Genomic DNA, 26,608 nt, shown 5'->3' with positions numbered 1-26,608 from the left:
GAAATGTAGAGGCAGGCCTGTCCTGTCCAGGGACCCTGGCTGCAGTCCCTGATACTTCTGAATGAATTCTGAACCAGCAGTTAGAAAACTGTGTTGCAGAGTCGGGGCCTTAGGTGGGGTGATAGCTCAGACCCGTGGGGTCAGCCAGTATGCCCACCCTCAGCAATCTATACAGATGATGGATACCACGGGCACTGTTGAAGGGAGAGAAACAATCTGAGGGTCCCGTGGTGTGTGGGGAGGGATGGCAGATACGTCCTCTCTCAATGTCTGCTCTCTGCTCCTGGGCTTCAGCTGGCTGAGGAGGTAGCTGGCTCCTGGCTGCCCAGGGGCCTATCCAAGACTAGGGGATGGTGGTGGCTGAGGTATGGGGGGATGCCACCAGGCCTTAGGGGCCCCTCCTAGTGTAATACAAGGAAGGAGTACTGGTTTCTCCTAATAGGAGTGAGTCTGACTTGCACCAAACCACCTAAATACCCAGAACAAGAGCCCCACTCTATTCAAAGTCCCAAAAGGCCAGAGTGGAGGACGTCACGAGCTGTATGACCTGCCCCAGTAGGCATTCTCGGGCGCTGCTGAGCAAGGGAGGGGCCGAGGCTGGGAACCTGGCTGAGCTGCAGGACGCCCTTGCTCTCAGCCCTGTGGGCTTTAGGGTAGAGGGTGTGCTGCCCACCAGCCTCTGAAACAGTACCTGGGACTCTTGCCTCATCACTGCATCCATCATGCACTGGCTTTTACATTTCTAGTCTCATCATCATTCTGGTCTCCAGTGATGACTGTCCATGAGAACACAGTGCTTCACTACTTGCTTAGTGAGAATTTGCCAGTGAGTTTGATTTTCCATACCACACAAACGCCAAGGGCCTCAACACAGGCTGGAGTATCCAAGCAAAGGCTTGGCTGTCCTTGAGAATTGTTACATACTTTTGAAAATTCTCAGTACCGTATTGAAAATCCAAAGGGTCTGCTTCTGAGAACTCAGAGAACGGAATGCAGGCAGCTCACAGCACTTGGGTTTTCAAGAGTCCACTCAGCTGGATGATCAGTCAGGCAGTTCTGCATATCGTCAGAAAAACCATTTCTCATGCCTTCCCGCCAAGCCAGCTATTTATAAACACGTCCCAAAGTCCTTTCGAGTGGCTCCTGCTCGGTCGGATGATCAGTAAAGAGAAAAGGGGGTGGACTTCGTGCTGAGATACTTCCAGAATCTGAGTGACTTACATTTCCTGTTTTGTTCAATAAATAATTTTGTCCATGGGGGAGCATTTTTCTCTACAACATTATAGATGTTTATGTGAACGGCTCATAGAACATGCTCTGTGAGGAAAGCATCCCTAGCTGTGGGGACAAGGTGGAGTGGCTGGTGAGATGAACATCATGTAAGGAGGCAGATGGGAGCATGTGGGTGGCAGGAACCTCACGCTAAGCTCAAACCGTGGTAGCTGTAGGTGCAGAACACCAGGGGCTTTTCTACCGCTGTTTCAGCAGAGCGCCCAGGCACGGACACTTTGTGGAGCAGGAATGGAATACCGTGAGCAGTGGGGACGGCCAAGCAGGCAAGCCAGGAGGGGCACATATTCTGCGTTCAACATTTCCCATGGTCCAGGGTTTCAGCCCACGTGACCCAAGAAGATAGCAATGCAGGAGACCATCATCGCCATCACATGATGCTTTCTGAGCCTCCTGTGGGCTCAGATGTGTCACATGCCATGGGTCTTGCTGCCCTGATTTTCAAGCTATCCATGGAGAGGCTGTCCCTTTGTCTGGCTAGCTGTCCCTCACGTGCCCGTGCAAAAGGAACAAGTCAGTGGTGCCCTCAACGTGGACCACACTCCCTCTCCTTATGTAGTGACTCTCAACCATCAAGCACCCTCCCTCCCAGGAGGGGTCACCCTCACGCCCAGCCACTCCAGACTCTCAGGCACACTGAGGCGATTTATATCAGCATGAAACTTTTCCTGAATTCATGTAGAAAGAGTAAACGACTCTTTCTTTTGTTTTATACTGTGGGTTTTTTCTTTCAGTCCAATATCAAATATTGATTGAGCATATAATATATGCCAAGCATTGCATATAGGAGGCCCTGGAAATACAGTAGTGAGCAGACAGAAATCCCCATCCTTATACTGTATGGGGCCAGGAGGAGGCAGATAATCTGGTCAAATAGGGAAATACATGGTATGTCAGCTGGTGATGAGGGTGATGGTGAAACACAAGCAGGAAAAGGGGATGAGGGGTGCTGGGACAAAGGCTGTTCAGGGAGGGCCTCTCTGAGGAGGTGATATCTGAGTAAGCACTGGGAGGATGTGAGGGCGGAGGTCACGTGCCTCTCTGGGGGAGGGCGTGCTGGGTAGAGGGAAGATCCAGTGCAAAATTCAGGAGGTGGGAGAGTATCTGCCATGCTCTAGGGCCAGCAAGGAGGCAGGATGACTGCAGTAGAGAGAGTGGCGAAGAGGAGGAGGAGGAGGAGAGGTCAGAGAGGGGCAAGAGACAGGCTGTGAGGCTGGCTGAGATGCTGGAAGAATCTGTGGGGTAAGTGAGCCACTGGAGGGTTTTGAGCAGAGGATGACATGACCTGACTTAGATTTTGGAAGGCTGGCTCTGCCACTGCGGCAAGAACAGATGGCAGGGATGCCAAGGCAGGAGCAGGGACCCGAGTGAGGGGGCCACTGCAATAACCCAGATGACAGATGACAGTGCCTTGGGCCAGGGTGCTGGCAGTAGAAGGGTCAAATGCGGTAATATTCTGATTTGTTGAGAGGGCAGAGACATCAGATTTTCTGACAGATCAGATGTGAACTGTGGGGAAAAGGCGTCAAGGGTGACTCAAGCAATTGGAAGGACTTAGTAGCTGTTTGCTGAGATGCAGAAGGTCATGGGGGGAAGCAGGTTTGAAGGGATACTGTTGAGAGTTCAGCTGTGCAGAAGACTGAGATTCCTGTTAGGCATCCAGGGAGAGATGGCCTGAAGGTAGTTAACTGTCAAAGTCTGGGATTCATGGGAGAGATCTGGGCTAGAGAGAGAAACATCTGGTGTCATCAGCACAGACTGAATATAAAGCCATGAGTCTGGGGGAAATCTCTAAGATTAAGGATGGTAAAAAGGAGACCCTGGGCCCTGTAGAAGTTGGGGAGATGAGGAGAAAACCAGTGACAAAGGAGAAGCCAAGGGAATGTGATGTCCTAGAAGCCAAGGAGGTAGGCGGAACGATCATATCCTAGTTGAGAGAAAATCATCTACAGCTGACTTAGGATCACGTTGAATGGCATATTCTGCACATGACCTTGAGTTTCAACCTATACGTCTGTCTTATGAACGAATCCTTCACCCTCCAGGCATCAGTGGCCCTATGAGAATCTTTATGAGTGCTGGGGATCTTCCCCTTAGAAAAACACATTCAGATACGCACAAGACTACAGACAGTTGCTGGCGGTTCCCAGAGCCAGTAAAGTCCATCCCAGAAGTCAGGTTCATAACTGACACTTGCCCATCCCCAAAGAGGTCTTCTCATGGCATGAACCAAGCTGTCTCAATGTAGAAATCTAGGTGTTGCAGGTCTCCTGGCTTCTCCAGGTATGTTTCCAAAGGTAGAATGAGTTAACCTTTCTGGGCTCTTGGGTGGAATACAAAATGTGAATGGGCTGGCTTGAGCCTGAAAGCAAGTGTGAAAACAAATGAGAACTCACCACCATCTCCTGCACGTGAAACATCTCAGCTCCTCCAGGTGACAGACGACTGGGGAAAGAGATGCTGACAGATGACCCAGGAAGGGTGCTTGGCCCAGTGTTATAGACCTGTGGGTATGAGACACACATGGCAAGTTTTAATAGAAATAGAGATCTTCATTTCACGTCCTGCAATATATACTCTAAAATCCTTTGAAATGATACACAGAGATACAGAAGGATACAGAAGCTCATGACTTGAAGTGAAGTGAAATATCAAATGAGAGATTTCAATGAAATAGAAATTTTTCAAATATGCATTTAACATCCCCAAACCTTCAAATTACCTTCTTTCCCTTTAGCATTTTCTTGTATTCTTCCAGCTAAAAATTATATTTCTTTTTACACACCTGGAAATTTACTCATAGACTATTACACTTGGTGAGGATTCAGGAATAATCTAGACTAGTATTTCTGAAACTTTAACACATATCAGAACAATCAGATGGGCTTGTCAAAACATAGACTGGGGCAAGGTCATGTCCAGAGTTTCTGCAGTTGTAGGTCTGGTTGGGAGGGGGTGGGTGGAGGCTAAAGGATTTGTATTTCTAATGAGTTCCCAGGAGATGCTGATGTTGCTGGCCCAGGAAACATACTTTGAGAACCACTTATCTGGTCCAATGCCTCTCCTTTTACAGTTTGAGGTAACTGAGACCCTCAAAGAAAAAGTGGGTTGTCCCCAAACCAAATGACCTAACTTACAGAAAGGGCTGTTGTACTATACTATCTAGCTGGTTTGGTTTCTCTATAACTTACAGCTTATCACTTGCTAATACTGTTTGATGACACCTGTGCACCTCTTTTCTGTCCCAGCATTTGGTCCTGTAAACTTTACCCCTCTCATTCCCACCACAGTCCTCCTTATTTTCTGTTTCCAGCAGCCCACTATCTCCTGAGAAATGAGAGAAAAGATGGCGGCCACAAAAAGACCGATACAGGAAAGGAGATGGAGCAAAGGCTGAACATGAAACTGAAGGAAGAAACGGAAGATGAAGGAGAGTAAAAGAGATGGGTAGATGTGTAGAGATAGAAAGCAGATTAGTGGTTGCCTAGGGCTGGGGGGAAGGGGGAATGAGAAGTGTGGCAGGCAGAAGAATGGCTTCCCAAAGATGTCCATGTCCTAATCCGTGGAAACTGACTATATTACATGGCAAGGGGGATTTCAGGTTGCTAGTCAGCTGACTTTAAAATCGAGAGATGATCTTGGATTATCCAGGTGGGTGCAATGTAATGGCAAGCGTCCTTATATAGGGAAGTGGGAGACAGAGTCAGAATCAGGGAGATGTATTGTGAAAGAGATCCAACTGGCCACTGTTGGCTTTGAAGATGAAAGGGGCCATGAGCCAAAGAATGCAGCAGCCTCTAGAAGCTGGAAAAGGTAAGAAAACAGATTCTTCCCTAGAACTTCCAGAAAGGAACGCAGCCCTGCTGACACCTTGCTTTTAGCCCAATGAAACCTTTTCAGACTTCTGTCCTCCAGAACTGTAAGATAATAAATTTGGCATAAAGTTCACAGTAATTTGTTACAGCAGCAATAGGAGACTAATACAGGGAATGACTGCTAATGGGTATGGAGTTTCTTTTTGGGTGATGAAAATGTTCTAAAATTAGATTATGGTGACAGCTGCACAATTCTGTATAAACAGAATTGTGGAAAAAGTCATTGCATTGCGCACTTTAAACAGGTAAACTCTAAGGTATGTGTCTCAAAGATGTTATTTTTTGAAATTAATTTTTATTGGAGTACGGTTGCTTTACAATGTTGTCTTAGCCTCCGCTGCACAACAAAATGAATCAGCCATACACATACAGATGACCCCTCCCTTTTGGACTTCCCTCCCATTTAGGTTACCACAGTGCATTAGGTAGAGTTCCCTGTGCTATACAGTAGGTTCCCATCAATTGTCTATTTTATACATAGTATCAATAATGTATATGAGACATTATTTAAAAAAAAAAAAAGATGGGTAGGAGCAGGAGAGAGGAAGAAATGAAACACTGCTTGGTGGCCTGGGGACTAAAGAGAGAATTCAGGGATTCAGGGCATCTCTGAAGCTGAGGTCAGAAGGGCAGAGCCAGGAGACGGGTTGGACAAGTCACCGGGTCTTCACACTTGACAGAACGTATAAGGATCTAGCTCCAGCAAGCTCTTCCCTAGAAAAGCATGTTTTCGTTTTTTGCAATAGCGAGATCTGCTTCAGAGAACAGACACAAAAAATGGTTGAGTGGATGAGCAGTTGTTGGCAACTCTTAATTCAGAAAGAACACAATTCACCCATAACAACAACCCTAAGGCACAAGAAAAGGAAGGAATTTCCAACCATGATGGAAATAGCTAATTTGAAGTGAAACGTGAGAGCACAGAATTGAAGAGAAACCTATTGACCTGTCTGGGAAATTCCAATTAAAGCACAAGTAGGGGGAAGAAAAGAAGATGATGATTTTGTTTTGCATGATTTCACCCATCAAAACCAGATGGATGGGAGAGCTTATATTACCTTATTTATTTTTAACAAATGTCTTAACGTCTGACTCTCTGCAAATGTTCTTGTGTAACATCTGTATTATTTTTCATCATTTTTCAGGTGAGGGAAATGACTGATGATGCAAAAAAAACCCAAACAGCCAACTATCAATGGTCAACAAATTATTACATCTCTGTTAAGAAAACTCTGATGAAACTTTGAAACCAGGTCCAAGACTAATATCTCTGCCTTTCTCCCATCAGCATTTGCAGTGGAGTCTTTAAACAATGACGCAGCTTGTTGAATATTAGCTTTGAAAAGACACAGAAAAAATATCTTTATATGGAAAGACTTGTGCTTTTCTTCAGGAAGGATGTTGCCAGAATAAGGAAACAGAATTTTACCCATATCCCTGACCCCATTCTCCCCCACTATCTCTACCTTTTTCTGGGGGTCACTATCACCATCAACCTGGTCAGTGGCTTTCCTGCAGGATGGTCAGACTAATGACAGTTATACCAGAAAATTAGTCGTCAGAGAATTCTCCAGGAAACTGTCAGCTTTGCTAACACAAGAGGATTTCCTTCCAATCAACGACACACACTATCTATCTTTCAGATCCAGCCAACTTTCTTAATCCTGAACGGAATGCTATGTACTTCCTCAGGCAACTGATAATCACGAGGAGAATCTAAGGGTCATGCCAATCACTCATTTCTGGTGCCCCTATTCCCTAGCCTGTATCTACGTCAGGATACAAGAAGAAAGCTCTTTGCCTGAATACGAAACTTTAAGCTCCCTGCAAAAATGCATTCAGAGAAACATGATGTAACCACATGCCCTCAGATTTCTTTCTTTTTTTAAAGAGGGGGAAAAGAACATTTTGTGTATCTTCTGAATACGTTTTTGCATAACTGTTATTCTTTTTTGCCTTCTCCTTTCAACATCTATACCCTCTTTTAAAAAAAATTTTATTTTACTTAAGTATAGTTACTTTACAGTGTTGTGTTAATTTCTGCATATACCCTTTTCATTACATGATGTGTGTCATTTGAATCCTTCTCAATAATGTTTTTGACTGTATATTTTATTGTAAGACACCTCCAAAAGTTTAGTTTAAGTAACTAAACTTACTTAATTTGTAAGTAATTAAAATTAAAATGATTTAAGTAAAATGAAATAACTCCATCTGGCCTTTATCTGTTTTCTATCCAATTACAAAAAAGCAATGGAGAAAAGGAAACTAATTCTGAGAAGCAATTCAGAACCACTGAGGCCCTATTCCCAGCAATCACTCTAAGGTCTCAAAAGAAAGGCTAACCTCATCTTTCCCTTTTTCCCTGTAAATCAAACATAGAGTGTGACGGTTGGGGCTTAGCTGGCTGGCAGGCACCTCCTCTCTGAGCTGGGATGTGTGCTATCCATCATGGCTTTGGAGGCCTCTTGCCTGGGAGAATGCTTTGGAGAAAGGAAGACCATTGTTTGTGAGAGACCACAAATATTTCACTGCCTCCCTCTCTAGACCCTCACCCCATCTTTATTTGTTATCCCCTTGGTCCACCCAGGAGTGGCCACAGGGAAAAAAATTTTAATTATTTGGCCATAGCAGCAGATGCCAGACCGGGAAACCATCTTCTCCGTGGGGAAGGGTGGAGGGGAGGCAGGGGAGGGCTTCGGGAGCTAGAGCTGGAGAGATGTGGGATGTGGATTATGGTACACTGTCTTCATCACTTCATCCCCAGTTCCTGGCAGGTGCTGAGCTACACAGGGGTGTCCAGGCAATGCCCGTCCAGTCCTGGCCCCAGCCCGGCTGCTCCCAGCTCTGTGCCCTGCAGCATGTCCTCTACCCCCTGGGCCTACATTTCCCACATTTGTCAATCGAGGATAATGCCTGGATGATGCTCTGTCCCTCTAATTTTGTGTTCAAAGACCCTCCTGTTGAACAGCACTGGCCTGAAGGGTCTGTACTTAGAGCAGGGCTCAGCAAATGATGGCCTGTACACCAGATCTGGCCCTCCACCTGCTTCTGTACAGCCTGCTAGCTAATATGGTTTTATATTTTTAAATGGTTGGGAAAAAAAATCAAAAGAAGATGAACATGTCATGATATGTGAAAATGATATGAAATTCAAATGTCAGTGCCCACAGCTACAGTTTTGTTTGTGCATGGCCTATGGTTGCTTCCATGCTACAGAAGCAGAGTTGCATAGTTGCTGGCTCACGAAGCCTAAATACTTATCTTCTGGCCCTTTGCAAAAAAAGTGTGCCCACCCCTGGCTTCCAGAGGGATGCTGTCCTTCACGGTGTCCACAGTCCACACCGAGTGGACCTGCTGGACACAGTGCTTATGTGATGGAAGAGCCAGCCCTGTTCTTTGGGAAAGCAGCGTGTTTCCCCTTGGGGAGTTCCCATCGCTCACATTGCTTTGCTCTTGTAAAACCCCACTTCTGAAAGGCTGTCCCTCTGTGGGAGGAGTGGGCTCCTGGCTGAGTCAGTGTGGAGAAGTCCAGGATTAAGGGGACATGGCAAATCCTTGAGGCTACCCTGTCCACAATGTGAAGAATGATGGAGAACTGAAAGGGGTCCTTTAGGGCCATTTGGGCAGGGATGCTGGCCTGGCCTCAGCATTCAGAGCATTCATGCAGCTCTCTCTCCAAATACTGAAGAGCAGAGGGGTCTACACAGCAGAGTACCACACAGCAAAGGGATTAATTCTGTGTGTAATTATGGAAAACACACACACACACACACACACACACACACACACTCTCTCTCTCTCTCTCTCTCTCTCTCTCTCTCTCTCTCTCTCTGCTCCAGCCAACCAGGCTGGGAAGAATTTCTCTTGGAAGGAGCCTGGCCCTTTCGTTGCCTTTCATAGAAGGCACATCCCTTGGGCCCTTCCATTGGTCCCCAGTGACAGAGAAGGTCTCCAGGGGTGGATACCTGAAGGGTGACGTTGAGAGGCTGGAAATGACACTCCAGGTCTTCCAGCTGAATGAAGCTGGATGCGTCCACAGACTCGCCGTACACAAAGGAGGTTGGAGACATGATTCTGAAAGAGGAAAGCATGAAATCTGTCATCCCAACCCAGGGTCACTGTTACCCTGAGAACCCAAACATCTGTCCCTATTTAATCTAGAACCTGGCTCCCCACAGTGTCCTCCACCAAACGCTTCCCTTCTGGAACCGCTCCTTCCCTCTCCTGTAAATGGACACAGCCAGACCTACGCTTTGTAAACAGACATTTCCAGTAATGTCTTGTCATCTTAGGTGAAATCAATAAGCTACGTATACAAACATGTACCAGGATTACATTTTTAAAATGAGGAGGAAGACGATGGTAGCTTTGATTTCTGTTTTTTTTTTAAACTGGATTATAAAATTACGCATGTTCTGTTTTGTCATTTGAAAAACATTTTGTGGATTGAAAAAGAGTATGACAATTTAAATGAATTATATATTTGGCATCCTAAGCCCCACTCTGTGACAAATTCATTTAAAAAAAATAAAGATTTTCTGACTACCAAAATTACTAGGAATTAGGTATTAAAAGTTGAGTCCTCTCAGTGATAGCCTTTTTTCTTCAGATTTCAAACAGTGGCTACATAAGATGTGATTAAGAATTCCGGTTCATTCTGTAGTGATGCTTTCAACGTTGCCCGCAAAAACAAACCCCAAGATTAGACAAAGCCAGACTTACTTAAATTCTCAGACAAACAATGGATTCTAGAGGAGATTCTAGAAGCTGCTCACTTGCCTAAACACAATAATGTAAGATTTTTGGTACCAAGTGTGAATGGATAGCAATTCACCTATTTTCAACTTAACGTATATTAGAGTTTGGAACTGCAGTGAGTTCCCAGTACCACCCAATGGCAAGAGCTGGTTCATTTAAATGAGCCCCGTCTTATGTTCCTGGAAGTATCAGCGGTTCACTCGTTTGTTTAACTGATGGCTTCGTCCGCGGGGGGGGGGGGGGGGGGGGGGGGGGGGGCTGGCGGGGGTGGGGGGGTGCTGTTAACACCTCACAACGAGGTCTCTGAGGGCTGGACAACGGGATCAAGTGAGCCTGTGTTTTCTCTTTCATCCCCCAAGGACGGGGCTTGGTCCTGGGGATATTCTCACTGTGCCTCTGAGGAGACAAGTAAATAAACTACAGGGTTAAAAATAGAGCCATGAACAGAGGCAAATCTGTGTTAATTTGCAAATATATTCCACCAATGCCTCATGTCTAAAGAACGTGATGAAAAACGCCAAGAGGCAGGAACGCCCACCGGAGACTCATTCCTGACACCCAGCAGAGTGGGGGAGCTTTGCAGGGATGGTTCCTTCTGCAACGCATTAACTTTTTTACTTCCAGCCAAGGCCGGGACCCAGAAGCACTTGAAAACTGAAAAATGAGAAACTTTGAACCTCCAGAAAGTTCAGCTTGCCTGTGGGGCAAGGGTTCAACAGGTCCTCATTTGATCTAAACTAATTGTGCAAATCCTTTTTCCACTATCAAAGAAGTATGTGCTCTGTTTCTGAAGCCGGAAACAGGAACTGACTTCTCATTTTTCCAGGCCTGGGTTTTGGCTGAAAACCACCCCGGGTTGTTTTGGGTGCCTGCCTGCAGCCCTGCTTTCCAACAATGCCAGCAGCATTGAGTGGCCAAGGACTTCAGCCAGGCAGATGGTGGGCCTGCTGTGATCGGCCCTGCCTGCTGGCTCTGCAGAAGGGTCAGAAACACGCAAAGTCAGCGGTGACTCAAGGCTAATCAGAAAGCAGCCCAGGCTTCCTGGGAGCCAGCCAGGGCACTGGGATGCATCTGGTCGTAACCTCTGGCCCAGGAGCCTTTGGCTAAGGTTTTAATCCCAGGAATCAAGCTGCCTCCTATCCTATGACACTCTGGAGGGGTGGGCACTGGGAAGAGATGCATGGAAAGATGTACAGAATATTCAAAGAAATTATGGGGCTTATATTTGTCATCACACTTCTTGTGTTACCTACCAGGTGGGTGGGTAGCTGGGAAAGAGGAGAAAATCAGGGAGGAGGACATGAGTCACTGCAGCTAAAGCTTCATCCTGCATTTCAAAGCTGGGCAGGAGCGGAAGTGGCAGGGCTGCTGGCTCCTGGCTACACAAGCAAACATAAGAGAAGTACAGTGTTCCGCTCCAGGCAGATGTGTCCCGGCTACTCACCCAGTGATGGATGTGTCCACCTCGTGCATCAGCGGCACTGTCAGCGTGAGGGTGTTGTCGTGCAGGGACTCTGAGCGCTCCATGTTGCCGCTGTGCAGGGAGAGAGGAGGGGACACTGGTCAGCACAGCCCGCCCACAGCGGGTGTCTCCCCTCCCTGCAACAGGTCTCCGTTCTGCACCTTTTTACCCTCAGCTCTGTTTTTGGTCCCTGTATGGCATCCCAGTGCCCTATGGTCTCAGTTGTATTCCCCCACAAAGACATGAGTGGGGAGTGGAGAAGGGAGACAGGAAGGAAGGCAGGCAATCAGGGCACGTGATCCAGCAGGTCAGGGCTGTGGGCAGCTGGGCTCGGTCTGGCCAGGGAACTCTGGGAGGCAGCGTTGAGCACCAACCCCAGTCTCCCTAACTGAGGCCATGGGAGCTGATCCACTGACTCCTGAGGCCTGCTGGGGGGCGGGGAGGGGGCATTAAATCCCTGGCACCTGCCCTATGTGCACAGGTGAGGGGGGGGTGTGGCCAGAAAAAGCCTCAGGCAGAGAGGCAGGTGCTGGGAGCTGGGAGCTGTCCAGTGCGTGTGTGGTGGAGATGAGTGCTGAGAGGTTATGGGTGGGCACCAACAGTGTGTGCTGCTTCTGCAAGGCTTGCTCCATGAATAATGGACCAGCAAGGTTAGGGCACTGCAGCTGGGAAGGGGTCTGCTGGACTTTAGCAGCTATTTCCCATCTACAGGCATCACCCATCATCCACTGACAACCAAGCCCAGGAGAGAGGTCCTGGCCAACCCCGTCCTGATAAATATCATGGGAGTTCCTGTTATGGAATTCTGGCTCCAGCAGGTTCACATACGGGCCTTCCCCTTGGGGTGAGGAAGCACAGAATGGGGAGTCTTGCAGGGTCATTCTGGAAAGGTGAACACAAGAGGGCTGATGCTGTTGAGGGCTACCATGTGCCAGGCACACTCCTCAGCATGACTGAGCTGGGTCCTCAGAGTAACCCCGGAGGGAGGGGCTCACCCACCACTGACAGGTAATAATCAGCTCAGACAGATTAGGTAACTTGCCCCAAGCACCCACAGCAACCAGGACAGTCTCCAAAACCCGTGCTTTTCCACTGTGATGGCTTCTCCTGACACCAGATTTGGGGGAGTGAGGGAGGGGAGAAGGAAGAGGAGAGGAAGGGAGGAAGAGGAGGAAAAGGAGGAGAAAGAAGACCTAGTTTCCCTTCACTACTTTATGAAATTTCAAACATGAATTGTGATCATTATTGTAGGGAAGCAACCACCTTGGGAAAAAGCACGGCTACTGGGTATATGGTGCTGAACCCAGCACCTGGTTCTACCACACAGAGTGAACAAAGGGTCCCAGTTGAAAGCTAAGTTCACCCTCCAGGGGTGGAACATAAGAGTCCACAAGACCTGCTGAGGTTTGGACACAGCTCATCTGCACCACTCCCCACCCATCATTCCCTGAACCTGTGCAGAGTTCCTGCCGGCTCCCTGCCCTCCCTCTGCCCCCACTGCCTTCCTCTCCTCACCAGCGAGTGCTGAATGCAACCATACTTCAACAGCTCACATCCCCTCTCCTCCTCTCTCCTATTGTTCTGAAACAATGGTGCTCTGTGACTCTGACCCCTGACTCCTCATCTGTCTTCCGCATATGGGGTGAATCCATCACAGTTTACAGAAGCTGCAGGATCAGGTGCCCACCTGGCCTCACTTCCTTGCCTTTCCTTTCCCAGAGGGGACAATAAAAGCTGTACAATCACTGCTCAGGGCAAACCAGAGGTGACTCCTGAATGGATGGGAGGATGGCAACGCCCGGGCCTGCTCCCTCCCCTCACCCAGCATCCTGCCAGGTCTGAGTAATTGGTTCCTGATGGAAGCGCCACCCCGTGCCCTGCCATTTGTCCAGCCACCTGTGGCCGCTGGCAGCTCTGGCCCAACAGTCTCATCTGTCATCGGGTGACTGCTCCAGACTGAGTGAAGTTGCAAAGTTGAGATAAAGAGGCTGAACATCAAAAGGCCCCCAGTTATTCTGCAAGCTCGTGACTTGGGATAATTCCCATGGTCTGCAGAGCCAGGCTGCTGAGACAGGAGCTCTTGAGAAACTGTTTAGTCTCAACTTTCTGTCCTCCTAAATCCACAAGTAGGCAAGAGATCTTCAAAGGGTGGTGACGGGAAGAAAAGGACGATTGGTATTTTAACTGTGGCTTTCAAGATAAGGAGCTTTAAGGATCTTTCCGTCACAGTACGGAATCAAGTGCTGTGGGTGCCCTCTGGGACAGTAAGACCAGATTTTCACCAAAGTCTGCAGAGAAATGGGTGCCTGAAATATTCTGCTGCAAGTTTAATAGATAACACAGCTTCCTAAACATCTGTGATTCAAGAAATTAGAAGATTCTGATATTTAATTATTTAAGCGACCAGTACTAGGTGTTCCCTAATGCTATATAGAAATATTAATGTACATAAAGGGATGTTCTTTAATTAAGTTATTAGCATTTTCTTATATGCCCAGCACTGCATCTGGCAAATAGTAGGTGCTTAACAGATGTGTGTTGAGTGAAAATGTGCCTAGTATAGAGTAAGGGACTATACAGAGTAATCATTTGATGAACCTTTAAAAAAATCCCAATGCCCAGATCTCACCCCAGACAAATTAGATCAGGATCCCTGTAGGGTGGACCAGGCATCGGTAGTTTTTAAGGCTCCCAGGTGATTCCAATGGGCACCTAAGATCAGAACACCACTGGTCTATGGACATGAGATTCTAGTAGATAAAGTTTCTGTGTTGTTTGCTCCCCTTCTTTGACACCTCTGATTAGCCCTAAATGGGATTGGGAAGTAGGTGGAGTTTCCTCTTTTTGACAAGGGAAAGTCTCTTCCATGTCATATTTCCTGCCCAAATGTTCCTTCCCATGAATATCAGCTGCTCCAGGTGTTGAGAGACCCAGACAGCACACTGATAGATCTGCCCAACAATGGCGAGTTTTCTGTGGTTTCTAGAAACAGCAGGAGAATGAGAATTTTCAGGTTGGAATAAGCATCTGCCCCCCTTTATTAAATCCAACAGTCTTGTGCTCTGTGGGCAAGCCATTGCATTGTATCACTCCCCTCTTCAAAAACTTTCAGTGGCTCCCCACTGCCTGGGGAATGCAGTTGAGGCTTTCAAGGCCCTCTGTGGACCAGCCCAATCTCCTCTTTCAGCCTCATCTTCCTTCTACTGCCCTTGTATGTCCCCCACCCTTCCTCTGAGATGGTCAGGAATCCCCAATGCACTTCAATGCCCACCAGTCACATGGGTGTGACAGAGTAGGCTGTGCCATGCACATCCTCACCACTGTGCCTAGGCTTCTTCAGCCCAAAACCAGACTCCTCTGTGTAAATGCCACCTCCCCAGTGAAGCCCTTCTGGATTCTGGCAGTGGGAACAAAGTCTACCTTCTCTATGCTTTGCGTTTCTATTAGATCACAGCCATGCTTTATGTAAACGTGAATGATGTGATATTGAAAATAGTGTGAATAAAAAATAATCACGTCTTGCATGATTTCAAAGCTGGCAAGCTCAGACAATTGTCATCTGTGTTGAAATGCTATTATTCCTGTGGCAGTGCTACCCTGACAGACAGCGGGAGCCATGCTGCACTGGAAAGTTGTGCAGGAGTTGGGGGATTGCTGGGCTGTATTTTAACATTCACTGTGGTTCTTATTTCCATCTGGTTTGCATGTCCTATTGCAATATGTAGGATATAATTAGTGTTTGTTAAGTCCCACTAGTGCTGAACTAAAGGCCAGAAAGTCATCACCTTTGGAGTGGAGGCTGGATATGACAACACAAGGTAAAGAGGGTCAAACAACCACTGTGACGTGCTGTGCTCTCATTTTTAGGAGAAAGAACATGCTCTAAGATATTAAGGAAAATGCTAAAAAAAAAAAAAATAGAGAAAGCAGCATTAAATGCAAAAATATGCTACAGTGGTGGTGGATTGAAGGGCTCTGAAAATGTATACTTCCAGTTTCACAGTGGTTCCCAAAGGAAAATTAATCTTAATTCTGTGAGTTTTAAATAACATTGAGACTGAGGAAGGACTCCAGTGAAAAAATAAAACAAAGCCTCGTTGAGTGTTTGCCCCACCAGTCCTGCTGCTGTCTACTGTTGGGTTGTATTTGTTGGGGCCTGACCTGAACCTCCCAAATGCCCAGTGACTTCAGGCTTTGGGGGCAAAGCCATTAATTAGTAAGAGGCAAGAATGGACCAAGGGTGATGTTGAAAGATTCAGCACTTGGGAAGAATCTTAGTCTAACCTTTGACTAATTGGTGTTTTTGTGAAAATTCAAGAATCACTCAGGCTGGGGTGAGTACGACAGGGTGTTAAAATGCAAGTTTTGGCTGAGGCATAATAGATGCCAAAATTCAGAGGAAAGCACTAAACCAGGATTTACTATGTCTGGTGGCAACAACCCAAACTATAATGTCAAGGATGTAACAGAGTCGGGAAAGGAGGATTGTTGGAGACAGATTTTGGAGAAAATGGTTTGTGGTCAGGGGAGGGTGACTGCCTTTTAAGTTAAGCTTCAGGGGACCTTGATCAGGACAGTCAGATGCAGGCCCAGGAAATGTAAGGGGAGGGGGCTGCTGGCTTTCCCCTCCTGACTCCACAAGGATCACCTACCTTTCCAGAGACTGTCAGGGCAAAGATTCCTGAGTGGGATCTACAAGCAAGAGCCAGGGTAGGGTCACCTTTGGTCCTGTCCCGGGGCACAGTCTGGGCAGCAGGAACTGAAGGCATCTTTGGCCGCCTAGAGGCTGAGGTTGGAAGATGTGGTAAGGGAGGAAGCACAGGTGAGCCTCCCCAGTAGTGGGAGGGCGGAGGGGGTCCCCAAAGGGGAGGAGCCAGCTCTGCATACCCAGACTGAGTGAGTGCCTGCAGCAGTGCCTGGTAAGAAAGACCTTTCCTGTTTGCCTTTTACCTCTCACAACCCCTGCTGTGAGCCTGGGGGGCTCTCAGGAAAAGGGGGAAAGGGCCAGTAGAAGCACCACTGCAGGAAAGCTAGACTATTCCCGGAGAAAGGCTTCCCTCCTGCAGCCTTGCCCTGGCAGAAGGGAGGAAGCCTTAACTTGAAATCAAGTTTTGATTATTTCATGGGACAGGAGACACTTTGATTATGGATTTGTGCATTTGCTTTGAGGCTTGAAGCAACTATAGGAGCCCAAGAGAAGGGCTTTTACCAACTTTGGTCCCTGCTGTATCTGCCCTTGTCTCACACAGTGGCTGGTTGTAGTAAGTGCTCAAAGGTTTGTAGAATGAGTGAGGGACAGTGCCTGCCCTGGGCTGTTCTGCCCTACTTCCTGCACTGAGCCATGTCTGCCTCTGTCTCTAGACTGACCCTGTCTTGATGAGGTTTGAGATGGAAGACTCTCTCATTCATTCATCCCAGCTCCCTCTCAGCTTCTGCTCAGTGCTTTACATTTGATGGACATGAATGGGGTTGAGAGGAGCGATCCAGAGCTGGACCACTTGCTCTACCTGGGGGTCAGATAGATGGCTGAGCCGGCACCTGTTATCTTGAACGATGGGGCTCATCTGAAAAGTCCGGGAGATGACCTCCTCTTTCAGAATGTGGGACCAGGAGCTCCTTCTCAGTGCCCGAGGGTGCAGTCCTCCTTGGAGGAAGTCTTGGGTTGAGCACCCTCATTTCAGAGGTGACCATGTGGGTGGGGGCCTTAGTTTTACAAGGCTCAGCCCCTTGCCTCGCTCTGCACCCCGGATTCAGTGGGTCTCCAGTCTTGGCCACATGCTAACCTGTGGTTGCACAATCGCCTTTCTCTGGTTGACCTGCAGCCCCTGGTTTCATGGTCTGCTCATCTAGTGTCTGGCCTTCCATTTTCCCGGCCTCCATTAGCCATGAGGTTCCTGATTTTGTTATCTCACCTTTTTTCTGTGGACCTTGCCTGACCTTGGGCTTCCCAGTGTTTGGTTCAGATCTCCAGACCACCTCTGGGATAGACTCAGATCCCTTGGCATGAAAGTTTGTTTTGGAGATTAAGGCAACTAGAGATAAGACATGATAACTGAATGCCTGATCCTTGATCAGACTCTGGACCAGTAAAAAAGTGGCTACAAAGTCATTTTTGGGACAACTGGAACATGGACTAGAGATTAGATAATAGCATTGTATCAGCGTTAATCTTCCTGAATTTTATAACTATACTGGGGGTATTTTAGAGAATGGCCTCATTCTTAGGAAACACATGAAGATACTTATGGGTAAAGAGGCATGATGTCTGCAACTTACTTTCAGATGGTTAAGTGGAAAAAATCATACACAGAAAGAGAATGATAAAATAAATGAGGCAGAGCGTCAAGACTGAGTGAATCTGGGTAAAGGGTATACAGGAGTTCCTTGCACTATTCTTTGCAACATTTCTGTTAAGTTTAAAATCATTTCCAAATAAAAATTCAAATAAAAAGGTTGCCTTGGGTATCCAACCTATACAGTCAAAGCTTGTATCTCCCTATTCACCCACCTAAGTACCTCTCCTTCCAGCCCAGCTATCGGCCAAGGGCTACCCAGATGGTACTTCAATGCACCTGTGGATTCTGGCTTGTGGAGGCAGCTCATGACCCCAGAGTCTCTCTCAAGCACCCTTGGCTCTACTGGAGAGAGAGAGGCAGGAGCACAGTCCTGAGGGAAGACATCACTACTGCACTGTCCCCTTCCCTATCTGTCCACTCAGCTCCTAGGACAAGCCCTCTCTTGAGGACCATCTCTTGGGGGCCTCCACCAACAGGCTTGGCCGGGCCCTCAGGCTGCAGGTGTCATGTCCTCGCACCAAGGGACGCTGGGGTACATCCATGAGAAGCCACTGACCACAGAGGACACTTGTGAACTAACCAACCACATAAGCTTGGGCTGGAATCCTGACCTCTCCAGGCCTGTCTCTCCTCAGCTGTAAAATCATTTACCTCTGACTGGATGAACCCCTAGTCCTTCCCAGCTCTCTCTGAGCTGGTGTCTGCACAAGCGGAACTAGACAAGCACCATCCTTGAGAGACCCGATTCTATGCAGCAGTTTGGGGCTTTATCACTGAGCGGTTCCTTCCTCCTCGGCGTTTTGGGCATCATCATCAAAGCATGACCAGGGCATGACCTTTCTTGGTCCCATAAATCTTTCATCTTTGGAAAAAATTTAAATCCCCCTTACCTCTGAGCAGTAACGATGAAGCTAAGAACTTCCTCTTCCCCAGACAGGTGGCTTGTATCAAAGATCACGCTGAATTCATACTATGGGAAAAGAAAGTGACATTTGGCATCAGCCAGCATTCCAAACTTAAACACTACAATCTTCTGCAGTTTATGACCTCTGGATGCTCATTTGCACGGCAAGCTTTATTCTGTGTGCATTTCTCTCTGACGGTCAGGCCAGAGATACAACTTTAGCAATAAAACCCAGAGCCCACTCTGGCGAGAGGCACGCTGTTCTTTTCAGCAACTGAGGTTTTCGTTAGGAAGCGATACACTTGAACTCTTAAACCAGGACTTCTAAATTTCACTCACACACCATCATCCCAGTTTTTGCCACATCTGCTTATCATATCACCTGTGATATGTACTTTGTATTTTTATTGCCTCACTCTTGCTGTTTAAAGACTATTTTAAAGAGAAGAATTTGTATCACTATCACAGATGGGAATCCAGGATCACTTGCCATAAAGAGGAGGTCATCATAAAAATAAACATAATGGAAACAAAGGGATGTTGAATTCTGTTGCCTGCTGAAGGCTCTGGGCCTAAGGTCTGCTCTATTTTGATAAAAGGGAGATTAACGACTGATAGGGAGGTGTTAGAGATATTGTAGAGCTACCAGAGAATTTCTCCCACAAAAAGTTAGGATTGAAAGAGTGTTGAAAAGGTAATAAATTTCTGTTAGAGTCAACGTGGTTTAGTGCTATGTCCATGTATCACCTAAAATCATCTCATGAGCCACCCAAAATCATCTCAGGTACTCCCAGTGGTGGGCACCCTGTGATTCGGGGAACACTGCTCCAAGCAAATGGTTTTCACCATATACACACTGGGCAAGTGTGGGAATCAGGAAGGACCCCTTGGGCAGGGCTTATAGAGCCAGGCCCTACCACAAACTATGTGATCTTGGCCAAGATACTCGATCTCTTTGCTTTTCAATAAAAAAAGAAGAGGGTGGACAAAATGATCCTTAAATTCCATCAAGTTCTGAGAGTCTATGACTTATTTAATATCTAAATATTTGTTCCTTTATGACGTCATTTCATTCCTTTATGAAGAATTCTAGGCAATGGTCTAACTTTGCAACACTGGATTCTACTGAACTAAATGCTACCTGAAAGTAATTAACACTGGATCATGACTTTGGACCATCAACTAGAGTGGATGCTGGACATCCCTTTCTAGACAGAAATTTCTGTTGCAGTGAGACCTGTCAGCTTACAGTGAGGGTGGGGCATGGAGACAGGACAGGAAATAGAGCTGGAGGACCCAAAGGAAGGGAAAGTCAAGGGTCTCATTGCAGCAGAGAGTCTGAACTGGCAGGAGATCTGAATTAAACCCTCTAAAGATCAAAGTGAGGTAAGAAGCAGAAGATTTGAGCACAAAGCCAAAATGAGAGCCAGAGGCCTGGGAGAACAGAAGGTCAGGGACTGGGCAGGCTGGTCATGAGACACAGAAACATACGGCCAGTGAAGTAAGCAGATAGTGTGGTCATGAGGCTTAGCAGGTGGTCTGGAGCCTGATGACCCACAGGGTCTGAGGGCAGGGGAGGACAAGCCAGGCTGTGGATAGAGGGAGCCCCATCCCTGCTGGGTCGCTTCTGGGGCTTTCTCCAGGGACTCACCCCCAGAGCCCTGCCTCCAGGACCAGCCTTGCTACAGGCCTTCACTTTTGCATGTGGAGGAAGGCAGTGACATTGCCAAGCTGGAAAAAAAATCCAACATCCAACATCCATACTTCTGTTGGCTCTGTGACTATTTTGAGAGAGAATGAATGAACAAAATTTAAGGCCCCAGAAGTCAAGGTTACTTTATTTTCATTGTATTCATTTATTCACTTTCTCTTTATGGGAAGTGATCCTGGATCCATCTGCAACAAGTTTTCCTTTTAAAATATCTTTAAAACTAGCAAGACGCACCTTAGGTTTGAGGGAAGGAGGCTGGATTTTACAACAAAATGTCTACTTTTTCTTTTTTTCGGTACGCGGGCCTCTCACTGCTGTGGCCTGTCCCGTTGCAGAGCACAGGCTCCGGACGCGCAGGCTCAGCGGCCATGGCTCGCGGGCCCAGCCGCTCCGCGGCATGTGGGATCTTCCCGGACGGGGGCACGAACCCATGTCTCCTGCATCGGCAGGCAGACTCTCAACCACTGCGCCACCAGGGAAGCCCAAAATGGCTACTTTTAAAGTGTTTCAATTAAGTCTATTTCCTGTTGCTCAAAAGATTTCAATAAAATGTGTGTGTGTGTGTGTGTGTGCGCGCGCGCATTGAGTGCCATATTTTACTACAGGCAATGATGCCCAGCATTCAGGGTCCTCCTCCTGCATCCTCACCCTACCTGGAATCTCACAGGACTTGGCCCATATTCTGTCAGCTTTCCTGAGGGCAGCCACCACTTGGGGCTTCCCTTCTCCTGGGATGAATGTGGACAGAATGAGGATCAGAGCCAGAAAAAAGGCTGATGAATCACAGATATAAGAGCCACCACAGTTTGGAGCAGGTACGTTCAATGAGGCGAAGGGATTCAAGTGATTTGCTAAGAAATGAGCAAATCTTCCTTACTAGAATATTCTCACAACTGCTTTGCAAAACAGCTCCTATGTACTGAGACCAAAAAGCCTTAGAGATTAAAATGATCCAATTCTATGACATAGGCAGGATAAAAGGATTAAACTTTCTTTTTTTTATTTTTAGGAAGGGAAAAAAGGTAGACAAAGGAATATAAAATTTCCTTCAAATCATAGCAGGGAAAACAGCTTCCATTTAAAAAGGCAGAACTGGTCTTTTAGAGTCTAGTTTTACCTCCAAAAATCATATCTTCTACGTCTTTGCATCTCTTTGTAATGATGGCACATACTAGAATGTTCCATGAATCTCCAAATATGCTAAACCATATTATTGTTTGAGCTTAGAAAATTTGGCTCCTTATAAATACCAAAGTGACTGTACTTTCTTGTACTTTTCTGAAAAAATGAAGTGCAATACAATTATTTATATTTTAAGAGGACTCTTCAAAAATTCTGAGTTCCCGGGGGGCGACAGCCAGGACTGTAGATCACTAGCCCAGACCACATCTTCTCCTATGTTGTCCCAGGGACTCAAAGTGGCATGGGATGTCCCAGAAAATAAAATGTTAAGAGGTCAACCAGATGGTGCTTGACAAAGTACAAAGGCCGTGGCATGTGTCTCACATCTGTGGTATGTCACATGGATCAAGGGGAAGGACCACATGTCCACGGCGCCCCGGAACAGACTTGGAGATGGCCATGGACAGGGCTGGCTGTGCCCAGGCAGGGCTTTGCTGGCCACCCTGCTGCAGTGGGGTGTGGACGAAACCTTGGGGAGGCAGTTGCAGAATGAGTGGCTGGTGGGAAGGGCCGGGGGTGCTGCCAAGGAAGTGCCCCGTCCCTGCCCCTTACCTTCGACTTCGACCTCATGAAAGGGAATCCCACACTGCATTTGAGGAAGTCCGATTCCAGCAGTTCACAGGAAATGCCCATTTCCTCCTGAAAGACAAAAAGTACCAAGAGATGGGCTGGCTGCACCAGGACAAGTGTGTGGAGGAGCCCCAGGGAGGCAAATCCAGGCTTCAGCAGACATGGTCCTGCTATAGGGAAGTTCTCAGAAAACAGCCACTGTTGGCTGTGCTGGAATGAGGAGCCTCTGACAGGCCAAGTCCCCATCCTCCTCTGACTGCCCACTCGCCCCGCCGTCACACCTGCCAGAGGTTCTCTGGGAAGACAGTGCAGAGGACAAAACCACTCTTCATTCTTTTTTTTTCTTTATCATGTTTGTTATTGTATATCAGAGTTTCCCTAACTGTGTTCTGTAAAACATTAGTTCTGTGGGTATTACATTTTAAAAAAGGGTTTTGGGGTCAAAAAGTTTGGAAGATGTAGGGATAAAAACAGTTAAAAATGTGATTTTTTTTTAAAGCAATTATTTTTTTTTGTATTTTATTTTGTTTTTTTTATACAGCAGGTTCTTATTAGTAAGAACACTCTTCATTCTTAATCAGCCCTTTGGCTCTGATCCCTAGTGCTCTCCTGGAGAAACGGGACAGCCCACACATGAGCTGGATGCCTCCTTAGGTTTGCACTAAAAGGCATCCAAGTTGCTTTTCTGGCTCACACCCTAATCTTGCCTTTCAAAACCTTACTAGTTGAGGAAAAATAAACGCTAAGAAAATCGCACCAAGGAAAACACAGGGATTCCTTCTACAGCATGAAGCAATGAGGGCTGAGCTGCACCCTCAGCAAGCCTTCCCAGGGTGGGGGTGGGTGCAAGGGCAAGGAGAGGGTTCCCAGCATAGCTGGCCTGGGCTGGACTCTATAGACAGGCACGAGAAAACCAGGAAAGGGGCCGTGGGGAGCTGCCATCTTACCACCTGCACACATAGTTTACAACCAAAGTCAAAGAAAAGCAGGAGGCTCTTCATAATCCACAGGGCCTCTCCGAGTCACTGAGACCAAATCAAGACTTCTGAGGGGAGACAGAATGTTTGCAGATATGGGAAAAGGAGAAGGCACAGAACAGAACTAGCACTGGCTGAATGTCTAGAAGCTGGGGTGCTGGAGTTCAATGAGGTCATGTGACTTCCTCAAGGTCATTCTTTGTTTTTTTTCTTTTTTTTTTTGGGTACGCCGGCCTCTCACTGTTGTGACCTCTCCTGTTGCAGAGCACAGGCTCCGGACGCGCAGGCTCAGCGGCCATGGCTCACAGGCCTAGCCACTCCGCGGCATGTGGGATCTTCCCGGACCGGGGCACAAACCCATGCCCCCTGCATCGGCAGGCGGACTCTCAATCACCGCGCCACCAGGGAAGCCCCCAAGGTCATTCTTGACTGACTCTAAAACCTACCTCCTTCCCCTACCAAGGCCCTGATCTTCTCAAGGGCCTTGGCAACTCTGCAACACACAACGGCAGCCAAAAGGAACCAACCTGTGTAGATTCTGGCTCTGAAATGTCACCCATGCTCCCTCCTCCAATTTCCAAGACCTGCACCTCAGCCCAGACCCACACTTCCAGGTAGATGGGTGAAATAAAAAAAGTTTAAGTTGTGTGTCTAATCAGAAAAAAAAAAAATGTGAGCACTTACCACAACATACCTACTTAGTTACATGTTATACACATATACTGTTACACTAATATATTATGAACATTATCAAACACAAAAAGTAGAAATGACAAAAAACAAATAACTCATCTGTGGGATTAGAAGTCAAGATAATAATTGGCGGGTGGCAAGTGGAAGGGAGTTCTCGGGGTGCTGGGGATGTTCTCAGGTGTGATCATTGTGAAAATTCACTGAGCTGGGCCCCTAATGATTTGTGTACTTTTGTCTGTTTTCTAAACATCAATAAAACTTTATTTAGAAAATAGCAACAAAGCAACAGCAACACAAACAACCCGAAATACAAGGAAATAAAACATAGGAGATATATAAATATAAAAGGGAACTGTAGCTTATCTTTCAGCATTCAATCTAGATATCTAATGGGGATAACTGATCTCAGTAACTGTTAAGTTTTCTAACTGTTCTCCATGACCTTAGTCAGCATCCCTCATGTGGGCTTGGGACCTCCTGCATTAAAATTGGTTTGGGATCGCCTTAAAAAATACAGATACCCAGGCCATGCCCCAGTGGTCTGAGTATACTCTGGGATTGTGGGGCCTGAGATAAGCATTTTCAATTCATGGTAGGTGATACGGTAAGTGTTCCACTGTGCAATGCTTTGGGAGCCACTGCTATGAGTTTGCCTTTTTTTTCGTCCATTCTACAGGCTGCTTGAGGAATCTTCTTAAAATGCCTCTCTCCATTATGAACATAATAAAGCTCAAAATCTTAACACTGCCATCCATTTGGCCCCTACCTCTCTGAGCACATATGTCACTATTCTACAAATATCCTTTTCTTGGTCTCATTTCCACACTTCCCACACTTTTGCCTAGTTTTTCCCACTGTCAGGAACACCTTTCCTCAGCCCTTCTTCCAAGGCTTCCTTCACCCATCTTGCCCCAAACACTCGTGGGTGGTAGGTAAGTTTGCATATCTAATATGGGCATGGCACAGGACTTGGAACGGACCCTGAGCATCCGTTGAGTGGCTGAGTCATCACATCACCTCCCAAGATCAGCACTGAGGACACAGATCTGAATGACACTAGTCCCTGTCCTTGAAGAGCTCACAGCTTAGAAGGGGGACATCTTCCAGCAGAGAAACAGACATTTACAGGGCAGTGTGAGGGGCTGCTCTTGGAATCTCGAGAACATGCAGCGGCAATCTCAATAAGGAAAACCAGTGAATGATTTCTCAAATGCTGTCTCACGAACTGCATGGCCCAAAGATTGGTCCTAATGATTCACTGTTGGTGGCCTCTTGTCACCATCCTCTTCCTTATAATTCCTCACCCAAGAAACAATATCCACAATTGGCCCAAGTACAAGCTACTCTAAATCCTAGCTAACTGGTCTGTGGGCATTAGAGGCAGTGAGCTCAAGCCTAGGTGACCTTAACTCCCTGGGACAGTCTTGGTTTATGTCTGTTGTCCTGGTGTAATTACTCTCAAGAGCATCCCAGGATATACATAAATTATATTACTCAACCCAGTTCCAAAGCTCAATATCTCACTGGAAATCCCTTTCAAACCAGGACAGAGGTTTTCAATTTAAGTCAAAGGTCTATCCGTTCTCAAAGATTTATCACCCCGAAGACTTCTTCAGGTTTTACATGGATGTGAAGGACTCACTAGGCTTTAAAAATTTACTCTGGAAATTGAGGGGACCTCCGTTTACTCAGCTTTGATCTAAGACTGCTTTTGATTGTCTGAGAACTGCTGAACTACTTTATTTTTGTTAATTCCAAAATGCGAGGAAATAACATTTAAACCAGCATTTATTGCATTATTCCACATCTCTCTTCCACCCTACTCAGTCTAATAGAAATGACAGAATTCTGGTTGGATCTTGGGGTGGGGGACAAGCAAAAAGAGTGAAAACCAAAGACATCTGTAGGAATGAAAGCGCTCAGTATATGGTCATGACTCACGCGCTCCCGGACGCTGCAACAGGGAAGAATGTCATGGATCACCCTTTTGCGCCTGTCAGCACCAGAACAGCCCTCCCATGGCTATGTAAGTCCCCTTGACTGAAAGGCTTTAATTCTGTTTTCCACCCTTCACTGCAGCTATGAGGCAAAGAGGCCCCCAGAGCATGGGCTTCAGCAAACACTGTGACTGCTGGTGTGGACGGCACAAGATCTGCACCCAGAACCCCTTTACTAGATGACTTCCAGTCCCTGGCTGAATGGGAGCTGCTTTGCCTGGGAGGTTATAACACCCTTCCTCTGCAGCCTATGATTGACATGGGTGCAAAAGGCTGCCCCTTTGCCTCAAGGTGAGACCAGCTTGCTGTGCAACTCATGTTCCAGAGCCCCCGTGGGATTAGGCTGAGAGCACATACCTGTTTGCCTCTCTCTTCTGCCCCATTCTGTTCCCTTCACTCCTTTTCTCCCAAGAGCATTTCTGCAGTAAATCATTTGCCCAGGAATCCCCATCTCAGGTTCTTCTCCGGTGAACCTGACTTCAGACAATACTCTTTATAGATGAGGCTGCTGGCACTGAGAGCTTCTGGAAAGTACTGGGCATTTGTTCCCAGGTGGGGAGAGGCAATGGGAGGGGAACCCTCACATGCTAACGAATGTTGTTCAAATCCATACTAACCCAAGGAAAAACTTTCTAACTACTGGTTATAAAGTCAGCATAGCTGCCCCCATCAGGGAGCACTTAATCTCAAAGCAGTATCAGCACCCCCTTTGCTCTGGTTTTAGATCCTGCCTGGGGCATAACCTTAAAAAACAGGGTCACTATGGAGCTAGGTACCACCCCCACCCACCTCCACCCCACTCCATAGTCAGGCAGGCATCCTGTAGTCAGAGAAGTCTCAGGGAACCTTTAAAAGATGAATGTTGGGGTGATGTAGCTAAACTAGCTGTG

The 26,608-nt window shown here is 47.0% G+C and overlaps 1 protein-coding gene across 2 annotated transcripts in view; it reads right to left on the bottom strand.

Annotated features, from left to right (window-relative positions):
* The window catches only part of ITGA9 (integrin subunit alpha 9), a gene marked incomplete at its 5' end in the record, with an annotated part of 366,449 nt that overhangs the window by 75,467 nt on the left and 264,374 nt on the right, over window positions 1-26,608 (bottom strand). For both annotated transcript variants that reach the window (XM_082664510.1, XM_082664511.1), the window contains 5 exons: window positions 3,687-3,794; window positions 9,134-9,242; window positions 11,371-11,460; window positions 18,575-18,654; window positions 22,034-22,120. In XM_082664510.1, the coding sequence (XP_082520636.1) occupies window positions 3,687-3,794; window positions 9,134-9,242; window positions 11,371-11,460; window positions 18,575-18,654; window positions 22,034-22,120 (474 nt within the window). The remainder of the gene's footprint in view (window positions 1-3,686; window positions 3,795-9,133; window positions 9,243-11,370; window positions 11,461-18,574; window positions 18,655-22,033; window positions 22,121-26,608) is intronic.

The sequence above is a fragment of the Grampus griseus genome (genome assembly GCF_964374135.1).
Source record: "Grampus griseus genome assembly, chromosome: 10".
NCBI lineage: Eukaryota > Metazoa > Chordata > Mammalia > Artiodactyla > Delphinidae > Grampus > Grampus griseus.
Note: the sequence above shows the minus strand (reverse complement) of the source record. Positions and strands in the feature narration are given on the sequence as shown.